General features: G+C 39.4%; 1 protein-coding gene across 1 annotated transcript; it reads left to right on the forward strand.

Moving 5' to 3' along the window:
- The first annotated feature begins 1,015 nt into the window (after positions 1-1,015).
- On the forward strand, positions 1,016-18,204 carry plpp2a (phospholipid phosphatase 2a). Its single transcript, XM_085391716.1, has 6 exons — positions 1,016-1,331; positions 13,634-13,785; positions 13,917-14,179; positions 15,057-15,114; positions 15,569-15,745; positions 17,084-18,204. Exons 1-6 carry the CDS (start codon positions 1,271-1,273, stop codon positions 17,219-17,221), a joined length of 849 nt encoding a protein of 282 aa, XP_085247842.1. The 5' UTR covers positions 1,016-1,270; the 3' UTR covers positions 17,222-18,204.
- Positions 18,205-19,560: the final 1,356 nt, after the last annotated feature.

The raw sequence follows: 19,560 nt of genomic DNA on the forward strand, positions 1-19,560 counted from the left end.
TACTGTAAAGGAATCTTTATTTAGTCTGTGTGTAAATTGTGTGTAAAATTAAAGAGACTAACTGAAATTCAGCCATTACGACAAGCAACGAAAGGCAAGAACATAAAAACAGAGATAAGAAAAACTTATTAGGGCCGAATTGTGAGATGGAAGCTTGTTCACATTAATGAAATTAATATTTAATTGTATACATTTTGATAATATAAATCACTCTGCAAGCAGCCTGCAAATCAAGCACGTGGTCAGAATTGTACACTTGTAACTATTTAAATAACAGCACTGTATCCTATTTTTGAAGCTGATTGTTGACGAGACAGCAGACACACCTCATCTGTGTCTTAAGGCTCAGGTGTGTGGAGACTTGAGCTGTTATAGTTTAAAGTCTAAGTGCTGATTGTGATTAAATGTGGACACCAAATGTCCCAAAACAACCAACATCTGTATCATACAGGGTGGTGTCTGTGTTCCGGTAGCCAGACCCACCTTGAGTTTAGTATAAATGTAATTTAACCAATAGAAAACTGCACATGTAGGCCATGTTTGGGCCAACCGTTCATCGTTATCCAACTTAGTTTACAGCACCTAGTGTTTGCCACTCATTTTAAGCGCAAAATAAAATAAATTTAAAAGAAATGCGTTGATTCCCTTACAACTGTGCGTCAGCAGGTCGCAAATCCTCGGCAAATGTGCTATACTTTACCTAAGTGACTCTCTGTTAGTGCGAAACCAGGCCAAAGTTGGGTGAAATCGCTGCACTCATTATTAGTTTGGAAAAATAAAAGGGTGTCATGATTTTATCCCAAAAAAAGTCTCAGCACTGGAGAGAACATTGCCGAACTTTTAATTACCCTGCAAACTAAGCAGAGAAAGGGAAAGCAGAGAGAAAGTCGGGGAATTTCCCTTTTTTTCCAACATCAAGCGTTTTGGGACGATCAATTATCTGTTAGCTTTCTCTTTTTTTCTGTAAAGACAGACGCGCCCCCCGTGCGTAAAAAAGGCAGGCTAAACCAAAACGTGCTTCCTTTGCGACTTACCTGCCAACAGCGAAGTGTATAGAAAGACAGACGGACAGATAGACAGGCATAAAGGGAGGCGGGCAGGTAAGGATCACTGGAGGCGGAAGAGCGAGCAGGTTATTCTTTCCTGTTAGTACTTTGTCCACAGTTTCTCCAGGTGTTCAGTTTACAACCTTCCTGCCTGCTTTTTGTTTTTTTCCCCAAACGCGGTTTTTATTTATTATTTATAAAAGTGGCGAGCCGTCTGAAGAAGCATGGCAGAACATGGGAAGAAACTGATTCTGGTTGCGGTGGATATTCTGTGCGTCTTTGCTGGTAAGTGAAAACCCCCGTTCTGCCCTCCTCCTCCTGACAATATGGCTGAAAACGTGATTAGTTTCTGGACGTAGGTTATTGGCTGTGGTTTAATGTTCACTGGTGATTTTTGTATGGACGGAACAACAGCATAGTAAGTCCACATTAAAAGTTGAATGGCCTTCAAAGTGACGCACAGGGGATTGCACAACCGTACGCACAGGTCTGATTTATATATCTCTGGTAGATTACCAACATGTTGCTTCATGGGTCGCTGCAAGATTACAGAAACTTTTAACGCCCCTTTAAGATTTTACTCACGGATTCGGGAAAAACATCAGGACCATGACTGGCAGTGGTTTTAAAGTATGCAATACTGTTAAACTGTGCGAGTCGGTATCGGTCTCTACCTTGTTCGAACAAGCCAATAATCTTTCCCAGGACTGAGTGTGAAAGCTGCCTGGACTTCTGTTTATCTCTGGGTGTCACTGCACCGATTTCTTCACTGAAATGATCGGGGTTAAAATAGGACACGCGCTATCTCATATCACTGTCAGCCAGTTGGCGACACTTTGTGCACGTCAGTGTATGCGTGCGTGCATCTCTACCTCCCCTTGATTGCATTCATACTGCCAAGAAGTGCAGGGTTGTTCCTCCTTTTTAAAAAAAAAAAAAAAAAAAAACCCCAAAAACTTAAGGTTAAGAGGAAAAGCGAAGATCAGTGTCACTGAATATCTCTCTCTGACAGTTAAAATCCTGTCATGGGAACTGCTGAAAGGTGTGTTTATTTTTGCGTCTTCGTGTGTGTATGTGAAGAGGGTGGGCTCCAGAGACTGAATATGTCAGTCTTGAAAGACTAGAACCAAAATGGCTTGTTGCGACTTGCTGTGATCTACCACAAGGGCACAAATCCATTAATGAAGCTGGTATCTTCCAGCTGTTGGTGTCACACCTCTCACATTTTTGTCACCCTGACAGTTTGTACCACATGGTGGAAGAAGAAATCTGGACACTGATGTTGAATTCTCATGGTAGATTTTTCTGGAGTGAAATATGAGGGAGCAAGTGTGTGTGCGTGTGCGTGTGCTTTTTCAATGTATACATCCAATTGTGGACCCATCTGGTGGCTGAAAGGGAGGAATGATAACCATGATAATAACCATTCTGCATCCTGTGTGTGCGTGTTCGTGCGCATGCCTTAAAGAAGTTCCTTGTAAAAAAAAAAAAAAAAAAAAAAACCTGGTGGGGTGAGCTGGTGGATCTTATTTCAATATTTCGCCATAGTCTTTTTCTCTTTGGCTGAAGATCTTATAAACATGTAGAATGAACTTTTAAAACATTGAATCATTCTGTTGTGAAATCCCAGATGAAGCCTTTCTCAGGTCATAATTATTATGATTAATGCTGACCAAGGTTTCTATCATTTTCCCTTTTCTCCTGCTGACTAATCATGGTATAAGGATGATTAGTCAGGACTGTGAAAGTGATTATGAATTCACATGAAAACATGGTTATAAATCTTCAGTCGGTTCAGGACTAAATGCATATAAAATGTGGTGACTAAACTAATAACACACAAAGACTGTACTTCTCATTTATTTATTGAACACAAAATGAATAATCCCCCACCACAGTCCAGCCTGCAGAATATAAGTAAACCTTTAAATACGAATTTATTAGAAACAACCTCAATTAGATATTTCCTCATAGGTGCTTGTGAGGCTCTCACAGTGAAGAGGAAGATTTTTTTTTTTTCTCTTCCCACTACTCTCCTGAAAAAATAAACAGTGTTCAACATTCCTATGATTTATTGAGAAAACGTCTTCCTTCAAATCAAGCCTCAACATTTTAGTAAAGGTCAGCATTCAGACTTGGTGTTCCCCATTCATTCATGTATTTCTTTTTAACCATTTTGTTGCTGCATTGACAGAAACCTGTAAATGGTGTTTATGCAATATTCAAAACAGCCTTAAAACATGATGCTGCCTCCACTGTGCTTTAAAGCTAGGTTGAGGTATTGGTGTGTGTCAGATATTGTCTTGTGCATTTTCACCAAAAAATTCATCCTCCCTGTACTGACTGGAACAGAAATGTTTTTAAAATTACGTAATCTGCCATTGGTCTGCGAGTGACTGCAAGTGTAAACTACTGTAATAAGGTTTCATCCTCTTAATTAGCTTGACTATAGAGGGTTTTGAAGTGTGTGCATATGTGTAATAGCGTACATGTCCAAATTAACTGATAGGGGTGTAAAATGCTGAACTGAATACTGAACATCCACCATTTTAACAGTATTTGACAGAATACAATGGGGAAAAAACTGAACGTGCACTCTATTAAACCTTCTGTACATACATATCTTAACGGATCCACATTCCTCCATTCGCTGACATTTTGTTTTGGCTGTTTACTACAAAGTTAAACTAATCCATCTGAAGGAAATGCCTGAACTCATTGCTTTTATCAGTGAAACTGTTGTAATGTTGTCTCACTTAAAACACTGTTTGTACATGAAGAGGATCTTGAGTTGTAGCCTTTCCAGCTGCCCGTCAGCAAGACAGCAAGAGCTATCCCAGCTGTTGCTGACCATGCAGCTTTTAGCTATCTACACGTTGCTTCGGTGGTTCTAATCACTTTTCCCCCCTCTCTAAAACCAAAAGAATATCAAAACTCATTCGCTGATTTCAGACTGAATCTGTTTCAGAAGCTTGAATGCATCAATACACATCCAGTCAATTTGCAAATAAAGGGGGAAAACCTAAGCTTTTGACCCCCTACAGTGAGGGGATCTGCTTTGTTATGCTGAGGAGGAATTTTGCTAGCATGATCTGGGTCCATCTAGTTGTCCCTTTTTAGAGGGAAAAGTCATTTCAAATCAATACAAAGTTGTTCAGAGTGATCACCTTTACCCCATCATCAAACACTTCTGTCCTGCTGGGGGTGGACTCTTACTACTACAACAACAACAATGCCCCCACCCATCTGCTGAGTCATACTGATATCCTCCATATCATTCAGCAGCTGAGAGGTTCTTTTAGCATCAAGAAGCTGATGAAAGCAGTTCATTTAAAAAAGTAGTTATTGCTGCCCATGAATTGGCAGTGGAATTTAAAGCCCATTATGCTATAGTGTGAAAAGAAAATCCACAAGTGGAAAACACTGCAGATGGTTCCCAGTATTCCCAGGAGTCAGCATCCCTGCAAAGTCACCCCAATGCCAGACCATGCTATGATCAGAGAGGGCAAAAATCCCATCTCAGACTCTACAGACTACAGTTAGCAAGGCAAATGATAAAATCCAGGACAGTACAATTAGAACAAGACTGAACGAGTATTGTTTATTTTGAAGAGTTGCCAGAAGGAAACCTTTTCTATGCTTGAAAGAAGCAAAACAAAAAAAACAACATGGTCACGCTTGCAGAGTTGCATCTGAACTTTGCAAACCAAAGTCTTGTCCAAGAACACTGGACAGCATACAAACTGTCAAACGTGGTGATGGAAATGTGATTATTTGGGTTTGTTTTGCAGCAAAAGGACCTGGGCACCTTCAGTCATTGGGTCCACCCCTCTGCATAGCAAAGTACTCTAGAGCCATCTATCACTATAGAAACTCTAGAGTGAGGCCATCTATCTGATAACTAAAGGCTTGCCCAAACTGGATCATTCAACAGGACCCAGGCACAGCAGCAAAGCTACAACAGAGTGACTGAGCCATTGCAACACCTTGAGTCTTTTCCTTTTTCAAAGACCAGACCTTAACAAGACTGAAATACTGTGGGGAACCTTAAAATAGTGATGCACAGACTGCTCGAAAACCTCAAAGAACAGAAACAGCGTGGTAATAAAAAGTGTACCAAAATTCATACAGAAAATGATTACTTCACATTACTATGACTAAAGGTGGTTTTACAAGTTACGTGGGGTGTACTTCACTTTTCAAACTTTGCTTCTGCATTTTAGCTCAGCTTTTGTTCAATATGTAATCACCTAATATAAGTCATATACTGTTGTCTCGTGTTTGTTTGTTTTGTTTTTTTTTACCCAATTTTTAAATTATTCTTTTCGTAATGTCCAAGTATGTAAAACTTTACATTTGACAGAGGGTGTATTTTTCTTTTCTTTCAAAAACCATTGGAAACCCAAACTTATTCAGTTCCCTACCACATAAGACTTCAAGCAACGCAAAGGCAGGGCAGATTTTTTTTAGTTTTTATATCGATGACTTATGGTTTCATACCTAAATGTATCAGATGAAACTGAAAATGCTCATGTGATACCTTTAACACAGACTTACATTCTGTGTTTAATAAGCGTGAGCTATAAGGAACAGAAACTATACATGCTTTTTGTTTCTAGGGTCCGAAGCATAGAAGAGCTGCAGTATTGCGGAAATGACAGCCAGTGACTGACAACAGCTGTTTGGCTCGAGAGCTGTTATTTATATGCCATTTTTGACAATTTGTTGACATGTATGGGACACACACACAGTTGTTTTCATATCCTTGTGGGGACATCTAATTGACATAATGCTTTCCCTAGCCGCTTACCCTAACCATCAAAAATGAATGCCTAACCCTGACACTAAAACCACATTTTGAGTCTCAACGTGCCTTCAAACTCACGGGGACGTGGATTTTGTCCCCACAAATATAGTAAACTTCCAATTTTTGGTCCCCACAAAGATATGACCATGTTGTGTACCACACACACACACACTGTATCTGCTTCTGCCAAATGCATGTCAGAGTCAAGTGGGAAGTGCTGACCTCTGCTCTCTGACATTCCTGCGTGAAAATGGAAGCGAGATATGATTGTTGTGTTGGCATACATAGTACAGGCTGTGTGTGCGTAGTTACATTGTCCTCCGTGGTCGTTTCATAAAGGAAGGTGTGTGTGTGTGTGTGTGTGTGTGTGTGTGTGTGTGTGTGTGTGTGTGTGTGTGTGTGTGTGTGTGTAAGCATTCTATTAAAAGGTCAAAGCCACAGATCTGTAAGATGAGAGGTTTACGAATGTGAACCAATAAACTATTGGCTTGGATATGATGCAAACTAAACTAAAAAGTGTAATGTAAATCAAACGCATGGTAAGAACAACCAATGGACAAAATTACCAGATTCTTATGAAGGTTTGACCTATGGGCAACAAAATCTAATGGCCTAATTCATGCTCTGTACTCTTCTTTTTACAGACAAGTTTAAGCAAGAAAAGAGGTGATTTTTTTTTTTTTATTAAAAACAAAACGCTAAAAAAGCCACTAAAACATGATCCAACATTATTGCACTTCAAATAACCCTATGAAGTGATATATTACAGGCTTTCAGTATGTACTGTTCCTGGGAATTCCATCAGAAGATTAATCCCGCTTTTGTAGAAATGCACCGATTGTGAAATTGTGGGCTGATATCGATATGTTCAAATATTGGTATTTGGTACACACACAAGAGCCTGACTGATTTTTTTTTTTTTTAAGACACCAATATTTGGTTATTTTAAAAATATAATATTCTGATATAGCCACTGATAGATAGATAGATAATATATTTCTTTTTTTTTCTTTTTTTTGTCTTTCAGGTGCAAACAGATATAACATGGCAATTGTTATGCCTGGTTATTTATTTACTTGTGTACCCTGTTGCTGTTGGTCTTTGGCCGGCAGGGAGCTGCAGAGCACCCTCTGGTGGACAAACTAAGCAATGTTGAAGGGTGTTTCATATGCCTCTTCTGCATGTTTACAATACATTTTCATTTATTGGCTGTTAAAAATGGCTTAAAGCAGACGATAATATTGGTCTGCTGATAAATCAGTTGGCTTCTAGTACATATTTTTTGTGTCTTTGAAGAATATCTGAAATATCTAAATGTGACTGAGCACAGGAAAAACTTTTTTCAAACATTCAGCCAGCCAAAAACTGATAAATGATGTCCACTGACATTGTTGCAAATTAAACATTAATCAATCAGCCATATTGACCAATATCAGAATTTGGCCAATATGTATCATACATCCGTCACATGGCAGACAGTAAGTCTGGAGTCGATTTAATTTAGCACAAAGACTGGAAATGAGGGGAAACTGTCTAGCCTGACCCCGTCTAAAGCTAACAAAAGCAAAATTTTATCAGCTCTAAAACTCAAAACAGACAGTTTGCTATTTTCTTCTTCTTTTACAAAATAAAGCTTTTATCAGCCAGTGTTGTCTAGGACTTTCCCAGGAAAATCCCCAGCCTCACAGGAAGTGATCCACTTTCTCTGCAATTCCAGTTTTCCGGGTTTATGAAGGAAAAAAAAAAACTGAATAATGCTGACTATTGCAGACAGACTGGATAAAAACATGAAAATGTTACAGCATTGGACTGCTGATTTCACACTGTTCTCTTGCTGTGCTGACTTCTTGGGAATGTATCGTAGAGAAAAGTAACAGCAATGAGAATTTGAAAAACTTGCCAATATAAACAAAAGTTAACAAGTTAAATATTGCTTTTAAGATCACCTCCACACAACCCCTGTTAGCTGACAAACCATGAAGTTACTCAGCAGGCTCACAGATCTCCGTCATCTGCTGAGATGTGCAGATACATGTTCACATACGTTGCTGTTAGTTGTTAGCCGTTTGTGGTTCTGTTCCCAGCAAATGTCTCAGTAGTTCAGTTCTCAAGATGAGCCACAGTATGGACTTCCATCACTTATCTTGAATGCTGAATAACAGGAACATTTTCCCCTTCCTGCTGGGTCAGAGGTCAAGGGGAAGTTGTACTTGTGTCTGATCCCAAATTCCATTATGTTTATTTTCTCAAAGTGGAATCGGGGTGCATGCTCGCCAGAAGGGATTATGAAAGCCTAAAACAATACTGTCTCTCCTTCCTTTTTTTGAATCTCCTGTGTGTTTTTTTTTTTTTTTTTTTTTTTTTTTAAACTAAAGGCAAAAGTTATCAGAAACTTGGGTGTGTGTGTGTGTGTGTGTGTGTGTGTGTGTGTGTGTGTGTGTGTGTACCTCTTTTAGCAAAGAGATTTGAACAGTTATTACAGTGTTTGCAGCTGTAAAGGTTTATGGACAACATAAAACTCGACAGCTACATGTAAAATTTCGGAGTAGGATGATACAAACTTTCAGTTGACCAAATAACATTTTACTGCTATACTCAGATGGTTTCCTTTAGTTTAAAATAAAAAAGGAGGGAGAAGAGATCCAAAAAATAGCAACGTTTTATGATCTTACATTCAAAACTGGGTACATTTTATGAGTAAAATGCTTTGTTTGCAGTTTAGTTTTACTTTCACATTAAAAGAAAACAAAAACAAAACCTTGAGTTTACTTGAGTTTAAACATTAAAATAAGGAGGGAAATGGGTAACATGGAGATGAATGGAGGGGAAAAGTTGAAGAAAAAACCAAAAAAGCATAAAATGTTTCGGACAGCGCAACTTTATTGTTAAATATATGTTGCCGAAGTGCAACAAAACTGTACATAAAAGCTAACTTTTTTGAAATGGGAGATGTTTGATTATATAAAGTAGTAAGTAAGTAGAAGGAGCTAAAACCTGCATCTATTAAATTAACTGCTAGAATTGACGACGACCGCCCCAGTGCACGTTGGAGGTCACTGCCTGAAGGAGCCAACCATCATGCACAAAAACCAGAGAGTTGATCCAGGAGCCACCAAAGTGGAGCATCTTCTCCACTTGACTATGCCAATGAAATTCTCTTCATAAGTTATGAACAGGAGTGACAAACAACAATCTTGACAGAGGCCAACTCCCACTGGGAACAAGTTTGACTAACATCTGAAAGCACCATATAATTTGTAAGGTATTTGCTTGAGAACCCTAATAGTCAGACAGTCTCCTATGAGCAAGCACTTTGCAACTGTAGGGAGGAATAACTCCCTTTTATGTATATTGGAACTGAGTCAGATATTTTTGTCCTCAAATACAGCTAAGCTATAAAATTAAGACTCAGGATCTCAAGATTTGCTGTGCATGTAAGAACAGAGTAGGTAATACTGTTGATTACTGGAAGTACATAAAGTGTATAAACCTCTTTACTAATGATTTCTCTTCCAAGTACCAAGAAAGAGGGGGGGGGGGGGGGGTAAATTAAAGAAATGAGATTGGAACCAGTTACTGAAACTCTGCTTAAGACCGGTGTCATTTTTTTATTGGACGTTAGAAGAAGCGGTGTATAAGGCCCAAGTGTAAATCAGTCTATAATGAGACGTTGCCTTGAAAGGGAGGCTCTCTTGGAGTCCTGAAAAGATCTCAAAATTGCACACTAAGAGGTGAAAAAGAACCCAGGAGTAAACACAAAACACTAATAAGCAGAAGCCTTTTTCACATGTCTACTCTAAGAAAATTGTTGAAAATAATTACGTTAATTTAAAGACACCACAAACATTATTGTCATTCCTTTAACCATTTAAATCCAAGAGTATCATATTTGATACATGGGTTTTTGAGACTTCTACATGAGTTTGCCCCCCACCCCCTTTCCCCCACAAAAAAAAACAACAAAAAATTGCGAAATGCTTTTATTTATTTATTTATTTTTAGAAATAAATTGCAAAACAAATGCAGGATGTAGCAAACATGATGCAAGTGAAAACTAATTTGCAAATTAATATAGATCATCGGAAGAGTCGATAAACACACAAAAAAATGTGTTGCAAGGCATTTCAGGCTTGCAGCTGTGAAGCATGGTGGAGGCAGCATCATGGTTTGTGGGCATACTTTGCTTCCTTAGAGCTGGTCATTGCAGTCATTGAGGAAACATCAATGACTTGAATTTCCAAGCTCTTTGATGGCATTTTAAAGGAAAAATTCAGGGAGGTAATCTATAGTCTGAAGCTTGGGAGAGGTTGGGTGAAGCAACAAGTAAATCAAGAGGCTGGAGTCCTGACGTCATGGTGCTGTCTTGAGGTATGTTCAAGCAAAACATACTGATGAATTGAAAGAGTTTTCTAGGCGTACTGGACGACAATTCATCTTTTTCACCGTGCTAGTTAAATAGGGAGCCAGAGGAAACGCCTACCGAAGGCATTCGCTTCTATAGAAGGTTCAACAAGTTATGCAAGACGGTTTAAATAAGACATTAAAAGCACATCTGTTTGGATTATTTTTCTAGTGAGATTGTTTTTCTAACCACATTTTACGAGTAGCATTTCCTACCTCAAATGCAAGAGAAGCCATCTATGATGACAACCACACTCAATGTTGGTGCTTATTTTATTGAGGTTTAAAGTTTTGTGATAAGAATGTGGGTTGCTAAACCATACAAGTAACCATGTAATTAATAACTAGAAAGAAAACAAAAGGTTGTTAAGCTCTTGAAGCGAGAAATGTCCTTTTACAGAATGAAGAATAAGAAATATAAAAATGTATTTAAACAATCCCTTTTAGGTATGCCTTACTTTTGCAAGTAGTTTTGGTGCATGAAAAATTTGATTTGGGATCAATTTGACCTAGACGCTAGCATGGGAGGCCGCCCTGCCAGCACAAGCCTACAAAAACATGTCAGGCCTTCTGTAATAACAGAGCCAGTCCAGATAATAGTTTCACCCCCAGCAACTCGGAGCAAGTCTGACTTGGGTTTCCTCACCAAATCTGTTAAGCAAGCTGACCAGTGGTTATCATGTATGTTTTTTAAGATCATTGCTCAACACATCTCCACCCTGGCAATGCGTAAGCCACTGGAGATTTGTGTCAAACAAATAGTCTCTTATCTAAATGTTATCCTTAAGCTCTGCAGAATAAACAGTGGCTTGGTTTGACTTCAAAGTGGAGCTGAAAGCATGCTTGACCTACAGGAACAATGAATATGAGCGAAGGGAGAACTTTCATGAAAATAATTTCTCCTTAATGAGGAAACTGCTTGTCATCAAATATTATTAGTGGCGCTTGTTCAGACTTGTAACAAATGACAAATCCGGCGTTAGGCTATTTAGGTCAGGGAGACTTAAAGTGTCCCTTATATGGTGACAAAGTAGGAGGCGTGGCAGACCAATAGGTGTTTAAAGAGATAGACAGAAGAACAAAACGTACATGGTGACATGAGCAATTCAGTGTTACGTTGTTAAAAGATGGCCTACAAAAAGAGTCACTTCAGTGACCTGCAATCGTTTTTTGTGTTACTAAACTGCAGCGGAGTTCGAGATTTGTCACAAAAAGCATAACTTAAATGCTCGAATTATCTTCACCCATATGTTTATAAGCAGGTTAAAAGGCACTTTGACTTGTATGTGTTTGCTCTTTAAATTCCTTTGGTGTACTTTTCATTTATATATTTTAAGTCATATTTACTTGAACAGAACATGCCCCCTGTGGTCTGTGTTTTCATCAAACTGAATTGTACCTCATTTTGTGCAACCTTAGTATATAGTTACAGCTACAGATATGACGTTGTGGTGCCATGTAACAGGGTCCAGCAGCTTTATGGTATAATAGTAGTGATGCACCATAAGGTTGTACCATAGTTTTCCCTGAAAGAGGCACAGCCCAGTTTGAACAAACATTGTTCAAACTATGCATTTACTAGTAGAACAACAGCATCTTACCTGTTTTTTAAATTTTTCAGCTCTTCATCACACAATTCTTGAACATTTGGCGAACATATAATTGAAGTAATCACACAACACTTAATACCTTCTTATCTGCAGACAGACCAATGTCCATCAACAAGGCTGGTATTAGCCCATATATCAGTGCATCCCAGGGTTAATCTTATAAATAATGAAGATCTTAAAGTTTGTGGAAGTACCAAATCTGTCATGCTTTGGGGAAATGTGTATAAAAGATGCACAAAAATCATCACAAACGGAGCCACATTCAAGAACTGTATGACAGGGGTAGTCGGGATGTGACACACATCCTCCCAAACAAGAATAAGACTACAACAAACATCTGCAGAAGGGAGTCTAGATAATTTCCATCAAAATTTATCTGTGCTTTTAATGTAATCTTATGTGAATTGTCAGGCCCATACAGTAGAGGAAGGAAGCAATCTGTCAGTGGCGAGCAGCTCCACACCCATAAATATACAATAGTTTTTGAGCAAACAAACAACATTTATCCATCTCTTGCTGTTATTATATTCAGCAGGAAGCTCTTGAAAACAGGAAAACGATTTAAGTGTTGTGGGGTAGAAAGTTTCTGACATTAGGCCTTTAAAGTGGACTATTGTCCTGCTCTGATTTAGGAGACAGCTTTATGTCCTCCTGCAGATGCCCCACTCTTCGTCTTGTTTGCACAGACAGAAACTGCTGAAACCAGTTTTCTTTTTGTCCTTCGCAGCTCTTTATAGCTTTTATACATGTATGCATGGCTTGAAATAACCCATTTATATCTGTCGCTGGTGTGCATGAGCACGTGCGAATGTCTTGAGGTATGCAAGTGTGTGTCCCGCTCCGGTCGTCAGTTCCCAGGCCCCTCACATTGTGAACGCTGCCCTGGTGTCAAAGGTGTTGGCTGTGATGTCGCGTGTGTTGCCATGGTGACAGTCAGTTCCTCTACAGAGTAAACGCGACTTGTAGAGGTGAAGCCGTTGCCACCGATGACAAATTCATTTACCACGTAGCGCCGCGGCTTGTGCGCAAAGCCAAAAGATGAGTCCGCCAGTGTGTTTTTAGCTGTTTCCTGAGTTGCACCTTCACTGTGTAGTCACACTTTAAGACTACAGTAGTAATTTTCCAGTCTCTGCAAGGGTTTGCAAAAGCTTGATGAAAACCCCTCTACAGCAACATGCATCACCCCAAACCAGCCACAGTTTCCATTTTTTTCATTTTTGATATGGCTTTTTGATGTCACCTATTTTCTTTTATCTGGCCAATGTGAAAACCATTTGTGTGACCTTAAGTCACCAGGAAATCAGAATAACATGAGAAACTTCTCTTGTGGTGAGAAAAGTGACTGGATTTCTGGTGCAGATTTAGAACAACAGCAGACAATGGGGGATTTATTTCAGTATAAAAATGAGTGTGTGCTGTTCATGCTTCCTGTTCTTTCTTGCAATTGCAAGGACATTTTCACTGGAGCAGTTTTCACACTTCAACTCAATACAATATCAGGAAAATGAAATCATTTAAAGTTATCCTTTTTCCACACGCAGCACCCAACAGGAAATGCGTCATTACTACTGAAAATACTTAAATGTGGTTTAAGTTCAGCACACGTGACTACAGATAATCACTGTGAATACAATGAACAAGTAACAGTGCTATCTCCACTGCATTATTTGAGTTAATACTGTTTTGAGCAGTAGAAATCATACTGCAATTTTAAAACAAAGCTCAAGGTGTATTCTCTCTCTCCCCTTCCCCCCCCCCCCTTTTTACAGCGGCTCTACCCTCAGCCATTCTCACATTGATGTTCAAGCCTTACCAGAGAGGAATCTACTGCGATGATCAGAGCATCCGTTATCCCTACAGGAGAGACACCATCTCTCATGGGACGATGGCTGCAGTCACCATCACCTGCTCCATAGTCATTGTAAGCCCATGTGCCTGATTTGGCTGAGCCCCTAGTTACTGAAAAATAAGACTAACCTTGTGTCTTTCTACAGGCAATCTGCAAAGAATCTTATTTTCCAAATAATAAATCTTGGCCCCTTCCTTCCACAGATCACAACAGGAGAGGCCTACCTGGTGCACACCAATCGTCTGCGCTCCAATTCCCCATTCAACCAATACCTGTCAGCTCTCTACAAAGTGGTGGGCACCTACTTGTTTGGAGCCGCTATCAGCCAGTCGCTGACTGACTTGGCAAAGTTCACCATTGGCCGTCCTCGTCCAAACTTCATAGACGTTTGCAAGCCAGTGGTCTGTAATGGATACATGTTGGAGATCAAGTGCAACGGCAGCCACCGCAATGTGACTGAATCCAGGTGGACACTTTACGACACCTATCAGATTTGTTATGTGCAGTGCAAAGAGCTAGGAGTAAATGGATGATTTGAAAAATGCCATGAATTTTCATCCCTTTGGATGTGTGAGCTCCTCAACCTATTTCTAAGGCTGAGCCCAGCCACTGTACAGAGGAAACTCATTTTGGCAGCTTGTATTACTCTTTGAGTCATAACCGGGATTTCATTCTGGCTGGGAAGCAGATGGACTGGTAAATCGAAAGCTTTGCCTTTCGGCTTAGCTTATTATTTCTTTATTACTGCTGAGGCCGCTTCAGTCCTCAATCCATTTTCCCATCACTCATGAATAAGATCCCAAGATGTATCCTGGTTTGAGGCAGCCTCTCTCTTAAAACCCCAACTTACTGACAGCTTAGTTTAAAATCTTTAAGATCTGCTCTCTCCATGGACTGATTTACCAAGTTTGACCTTATCAGTTTTATAGCTGAAAAACTATTTAGATTAGCAATAACAGGTTTAATTTCATCTCGTCAGTGAAATATAATATAATCAATATAAATATAAAACTCGAATATCTCTTTGGTTTCTGCTGGAGTGTTGGAGTGTCCACACTAATGTATACATGAGGAAGTGGATACTATCAGTATTATCAGGTTAAATTTAAATAGACTGCAACGTGCATGTTTCCATTTCCTGGATGACTGTTTATTTGTTTAGTTTGGACGTAATACCCAGAAATAAAAATATTCAAAAATGTAGGCTGCAGATTGCCCAAACTGTTAAGATTGTTTACCTTAGATTAAATGGTAAACAAACTGATAAGTAGGCCTAGTTTTAATGCTGGTTCCCATTCATATTCACTGAAAACCATTACTAATTCTGCCATTTTGCTCCCTAGGTTATCGTTCTACTCCGGACACTCGTCCTTTGGGATGTACTGCATGATCTTCCTGTCGGTGAGTGTGTCCTCATAGCGTGAGACTTTCTGCAGCTCTGAAATGGCTGTTTACCAAAAAAACACACATGACTAAGCCAAACAGGAGAATGTGGTCGACACAGACAAAAAAAACACCATTGTTGCTATACCACACGTGGCACAATGGCCGGAAGGTGACAGATTTAATGGTTTGATCCCTGTTAGGGGTTTTCAGGAGTGAATTATGAGCTGCTCAAACTCCACAGGAATCAGCATTCTGCATTTGGGGGGGCTGGATGGATAAAGTGGGACAAATTTTAGATTTAAAAAAAAGTGTATAAATATTTTTTAAGGGGGGAAGTCAGGAAATTTGCTATAGGTAAATGGCTCCGATCTTAACCTTAATCTTGTTTTGTTTTTTCCCACAAAAAAAATGGTTCTTTAATGTGCGCAACCTTCGAGCTGAATTCGAATCTGTACTTTTGTGTGTAAAGCTCTATGTCCAGGCCAGGATGCAGGGGAAATGGACGAGACTGGTTCGACCCACCATCCAGTTCTTCCTGGTGTCGTTCTCTCTGTATGTGGGATACACGCGCGTCTCTGACTACAAACACCACCCGGGCGACGTCGTGGTGGGACTGCTGCAGGGCGCTCTCATCGCTGTGCTCACAGTGAGTGCATTTCTGCGTCACATTTATTGATGTTTATCATTAAAGCTGAGGACATTTATACGATTATATAAGGTGAAAACTGAAATCCTCTATTTTTAAAGTGTTGATAAACATATTTTTCCACTTTTGAATCATTACTTCTGAATCCAAAGGCTGGCTGAGCAGCCTCTTCCTAAAGTAAAATGGTGTAGATTGACAAGTACAAAGACCTAATGAGGGATTTTGGTGAGTTTTGCCAGCTTTCAGGTTGGCAAAGAAGTAGTGGGACCCACTTCTTGAGTTTCTTGGACTTTCCCACTGTTCTGAGTATTGATCAGTCCAATCCAGGGGTGTCGAACTCCAGGCCTCGATTGCCAGTGTCCTGCAGGTTTTAGATCTCACCCTGGATCAACACACCTGATTAGTTCATTATCAGGAATCTGGAGAACTTTAAGACATGTTGAGGAGGTAATTTAGCAATTTAAATCAGCTGTGCTGGATCAAGGACACATCTAAAACCTGCAGGACACTCGAGGCCTGGAGTTGTCTACCCCTGGGCCAATGAATGCAGCTGAATGCAGCAGAGCCTTTTAATGATGGCAGAGAGGAACAACCACTTGCAGTTAATCGTGATTGCCAGGGAGAGGCGAGAGCTCTTGACCTTGTTAAGACATTGTAGAACCAAGGGGGAAAAAAATCGAAACTAAAATTAAATTTCTGCAACCATCTTTAATGACTTTTTTAAAGCCATTAAAGATGTACCCTGGAAAAAGTTCAAGTAGCTTAGCTTGCACAACATCATGATCATCCCTGTAAGAATCCCATATGGAAAAGATATATATAAATCTTATAAAGTTTTTATCTGTCTTGTATGAAACTTGTATGAAAAGCATACAAGAGTGAAAACACATAAGATCCCTTGAAAAATTATATAATGAAACTTGTATGTTTTGTATACTTACTAAAAAAATATATGAAAGTAATGAGAAAGTGGCCACTTTCATGAGTAAATCATATGTTTTTACTATTTCTTTTCCATATGGGATGGGCTGCAAATGACAATGGTTCATGCCATAAATGTGACTTACATTTGGAGGAGCCTCTGTACTTGGGAATAGCACCTGGCTATTGCAAAGAACACCTATTGGCGTTTTGAGGCTATAACTGTTAATTGTGTGTTTGTGACTTTACTCTGTGGTATAATATGAAGCTGAATCCCAACATCTAAAAGGTATAATTTAGACCGACTGCTGAACTATTCATTTACAGTGTAAAGCAGTAGCGTCAGCTGTAAGCAATGCTAACGCTTCTATTAAGCAACGTAATAGCCTATAATTGTTACTGTGTTTGTTCCCAAAGGTCCGATATGTGTCCGATTTCTTCAAGCAGCGCCCTCCAGTTTCTGAGCCGCAAACACCAGAGACTGAACAACTCGAATGTAAACCGAGGCCTTCAGATTCAGAACACAGAAATCACAGCTACAGCGGATCAGTATGAGCGCACCACCCTACAGCTACTCTCACCAGCCCGGCCCTCGCACTCTATAACAGCAGCTCCGTTATCAAAGAACGTGCACAGAAGAAAAAACAACGAAAGCAGCAGAGCACAGTCTGCTATTAGATCTCCCTAACACTTTCACAGCTATGAAAACTCCAGGGCCTCTATAAGTTTGTGTTTATATGCTGCAAAGATGTGATTGAGTTGTTTTTTTATGTTTTATAATGAGTGGGTTTTGTGAGGTTTTTTTTTTTCATTATGTTCATTTTTTTAAAATTTTCATAATTATTTCTTGCAGAAAGATTCAGATTTGTCTGAGAAATTGATGCTGTGAGTCAAACTTAAGAGTGACTGACAGTTGAAGAGATCGGTCCGATTTCAATTCCAAAGATTTTGTTCTGCCCTTGAATGGAAGAACCGATCCTTGGAGGCTGAATAATGTTATACACTTTGCTACAGTCTGACAAGACTGATGTTTTACCTACTCTCGAGCTCGACTGCCTCTTTGTGACACCCATTAGTTTTGTTGTTTGTTTTTTTCTACAGACATCTCTTTATTGTCTTTAAAAGATATGCAAGTGTAATTATGGAGTGCTTCCACTGACATAATATACATACAGGATGATTTGTAGCACTAACACTTTTTAAAAAAAAAATCTTCTATATCTAATAAATTGTGCAATTGTTGGTTTTTTTTTCAAGAATGTATGACCACTAATTTACTGAAGTTATGGCGATATTGTTCCTTCTGTCACTTTTTCTCAGACTTGAAAGGGACGGCCAAGGACAAATGGAGATGTTCCTGAGGCATCTTCATCCTATAACCTTCCTCTTTTGATACAAAGTAAATACACCTTCATGGACCTTTTCCTTCCCCATTTATAACAACGTGTGTAACCTATTGTGAAATTGTACATAATGTAATCACTTACTTCCTTTAGCCTTCAGGGTGTTTTACAGTTTTCCATAAATACTTGCCAGCATATTCACCTTCCGTGTGTGATTATTTTATCAGCATGAAGAAAGGCATGCAAAGCAGTCTTTTGTGTGGATTCCCACAGAGAGAATGCCTTCTTTTTAGTTATTTCCATTGAGCTATTCTCTGCTGCATTCTTAGCGAAAGCTCTGTACAACACAGTGACGCAGGGTTCAAGTCAGAACCTGCAGCTCACGGCCCTTTCTACCAGAGGAATGAAGCTGGTGAGCCAGTGCATGAAACAGGAAGTTGTTTGGTTTTTTTCCCCCCTTTGTTAGCAATTATTCATAAATTGTCATAAGCAAAGAATCTTTATTACAAAACCATGTTTAGCGTCATTTCAGCTAAATTGTACAAAAGGTTCCCACTTGCCCTTAGAAGGTAGTCTGATAGTTTTGATTTCATTATCCCGGCTGAGCCGTTATGATTTCACATCCATGCCAGTACACTGTCAATTAGATTTATGGTGCACACAGTAATTAAAAATCCACATATTTCTCCAGAGACTGGTTAGGCTACATGATATGCTAAATCTACTTGTTCACTCAAATGCTGCTTTAAAGAGATTTGGGGGATTCTGATTAGAAACAAAAATCAGTTGTTTGGCATCAAACTCAGAAATGGCTCAACTACAGCTACAGGGGTACTAAGTCTGGATAGAGATGTTGCAGATTAACTTTCTAATACATTGTCTAAGTAGCCTGGAAAGAAAAGAAAAAAAGCATCTGGACTTCTTTAAGTTGTTTGAAGACATTTCACTTCTCATCTGAGAAGCTTCTTCAGTTCTATGGTCAAATGGTGAAGAGTCCCAGATTTAAGCCCTATGGGAGTGTCCCCCCCCCAAGAGGGACATGGACCCCCTATTGATCCTCTACCTAATCACACGAGCCAAGGTGTGAAAACGGGTGTAGGTCACCATCAGCCAAGGTTTCAGATGAACTCATTGTGAAACCTAGCCCCACCCTATCATGTGATTTCCTGAGGTCAAAGGACTCTTGTTTTATGGATTTCAAGTCTATTGTAATTGAAGCATTCACTCTTTTATACAACCAGCAACTGTTTAATTCATTTTAACTTCAGGGAAAATGCTCACTTAGTCTGCTAGGCAAGAAGTTTCAGCAGCTTGCTCGTCTGGAGCATTCAGGTTCTGCCGCAATCTTCCCAGAAGCAAATGTTCCCACAAATTCATCCCAAGAGAAACTGACAAAAATAAATTTAAAAATCAATATCAATAGGCCTAGGATGGGAAATGTTAACGTTCATGGTAATAATGGGTGATGATTTGGGCAGTAAGACAAAGTTTACTTGTTTAAAAGGGTTGCCAGGAGAAACATGGCAACACAGCTTAGGTTTGCAAAACTGC

The sequence above is a fragment of the Rhamphochromis longiceps genome, linkage group LG19 (assembly GCF_057381845.1).
Source record: "Rhamphochromis longiceps isolate RC_006_pf linkage group LG19, R_longiceps_female_GT1.1, whole genome shotgun sequence".
Taxonomy (NCBI): domain Eukaryota; kingdom Metazoa; phylum Chordata; class Actinopteri; order Cichliformes; family Cichlidae; genus Rhamphochromis; species Rhamphochromis longiceps.

Excerpts from the sequence above, each read along its gene's own strand:
- plpp2a (XM_085391716.1), top strand. The coding sequence starts at position 1,271 with ATGGCAGAACATGGGAAGAAACTGATTCTGGTTGCGGTGGATATTCTG. Across the intron at positions 15,115-15,568 it reads ACTGCATGATCTTCCTGTCG|CTCTATGTCCAGGCCAGGAT; the intron begins GTGAGTGTGTCC and ends TTGTGTGTAAAG. Across the intron at positions 15,746-17,083 it reads CTCTCATCGCTGTGCTCACA|GTCCGATATGTGTCCGATTT; the intron begins GTGAGTGCATTT and ends TTGTTCCCAAAG.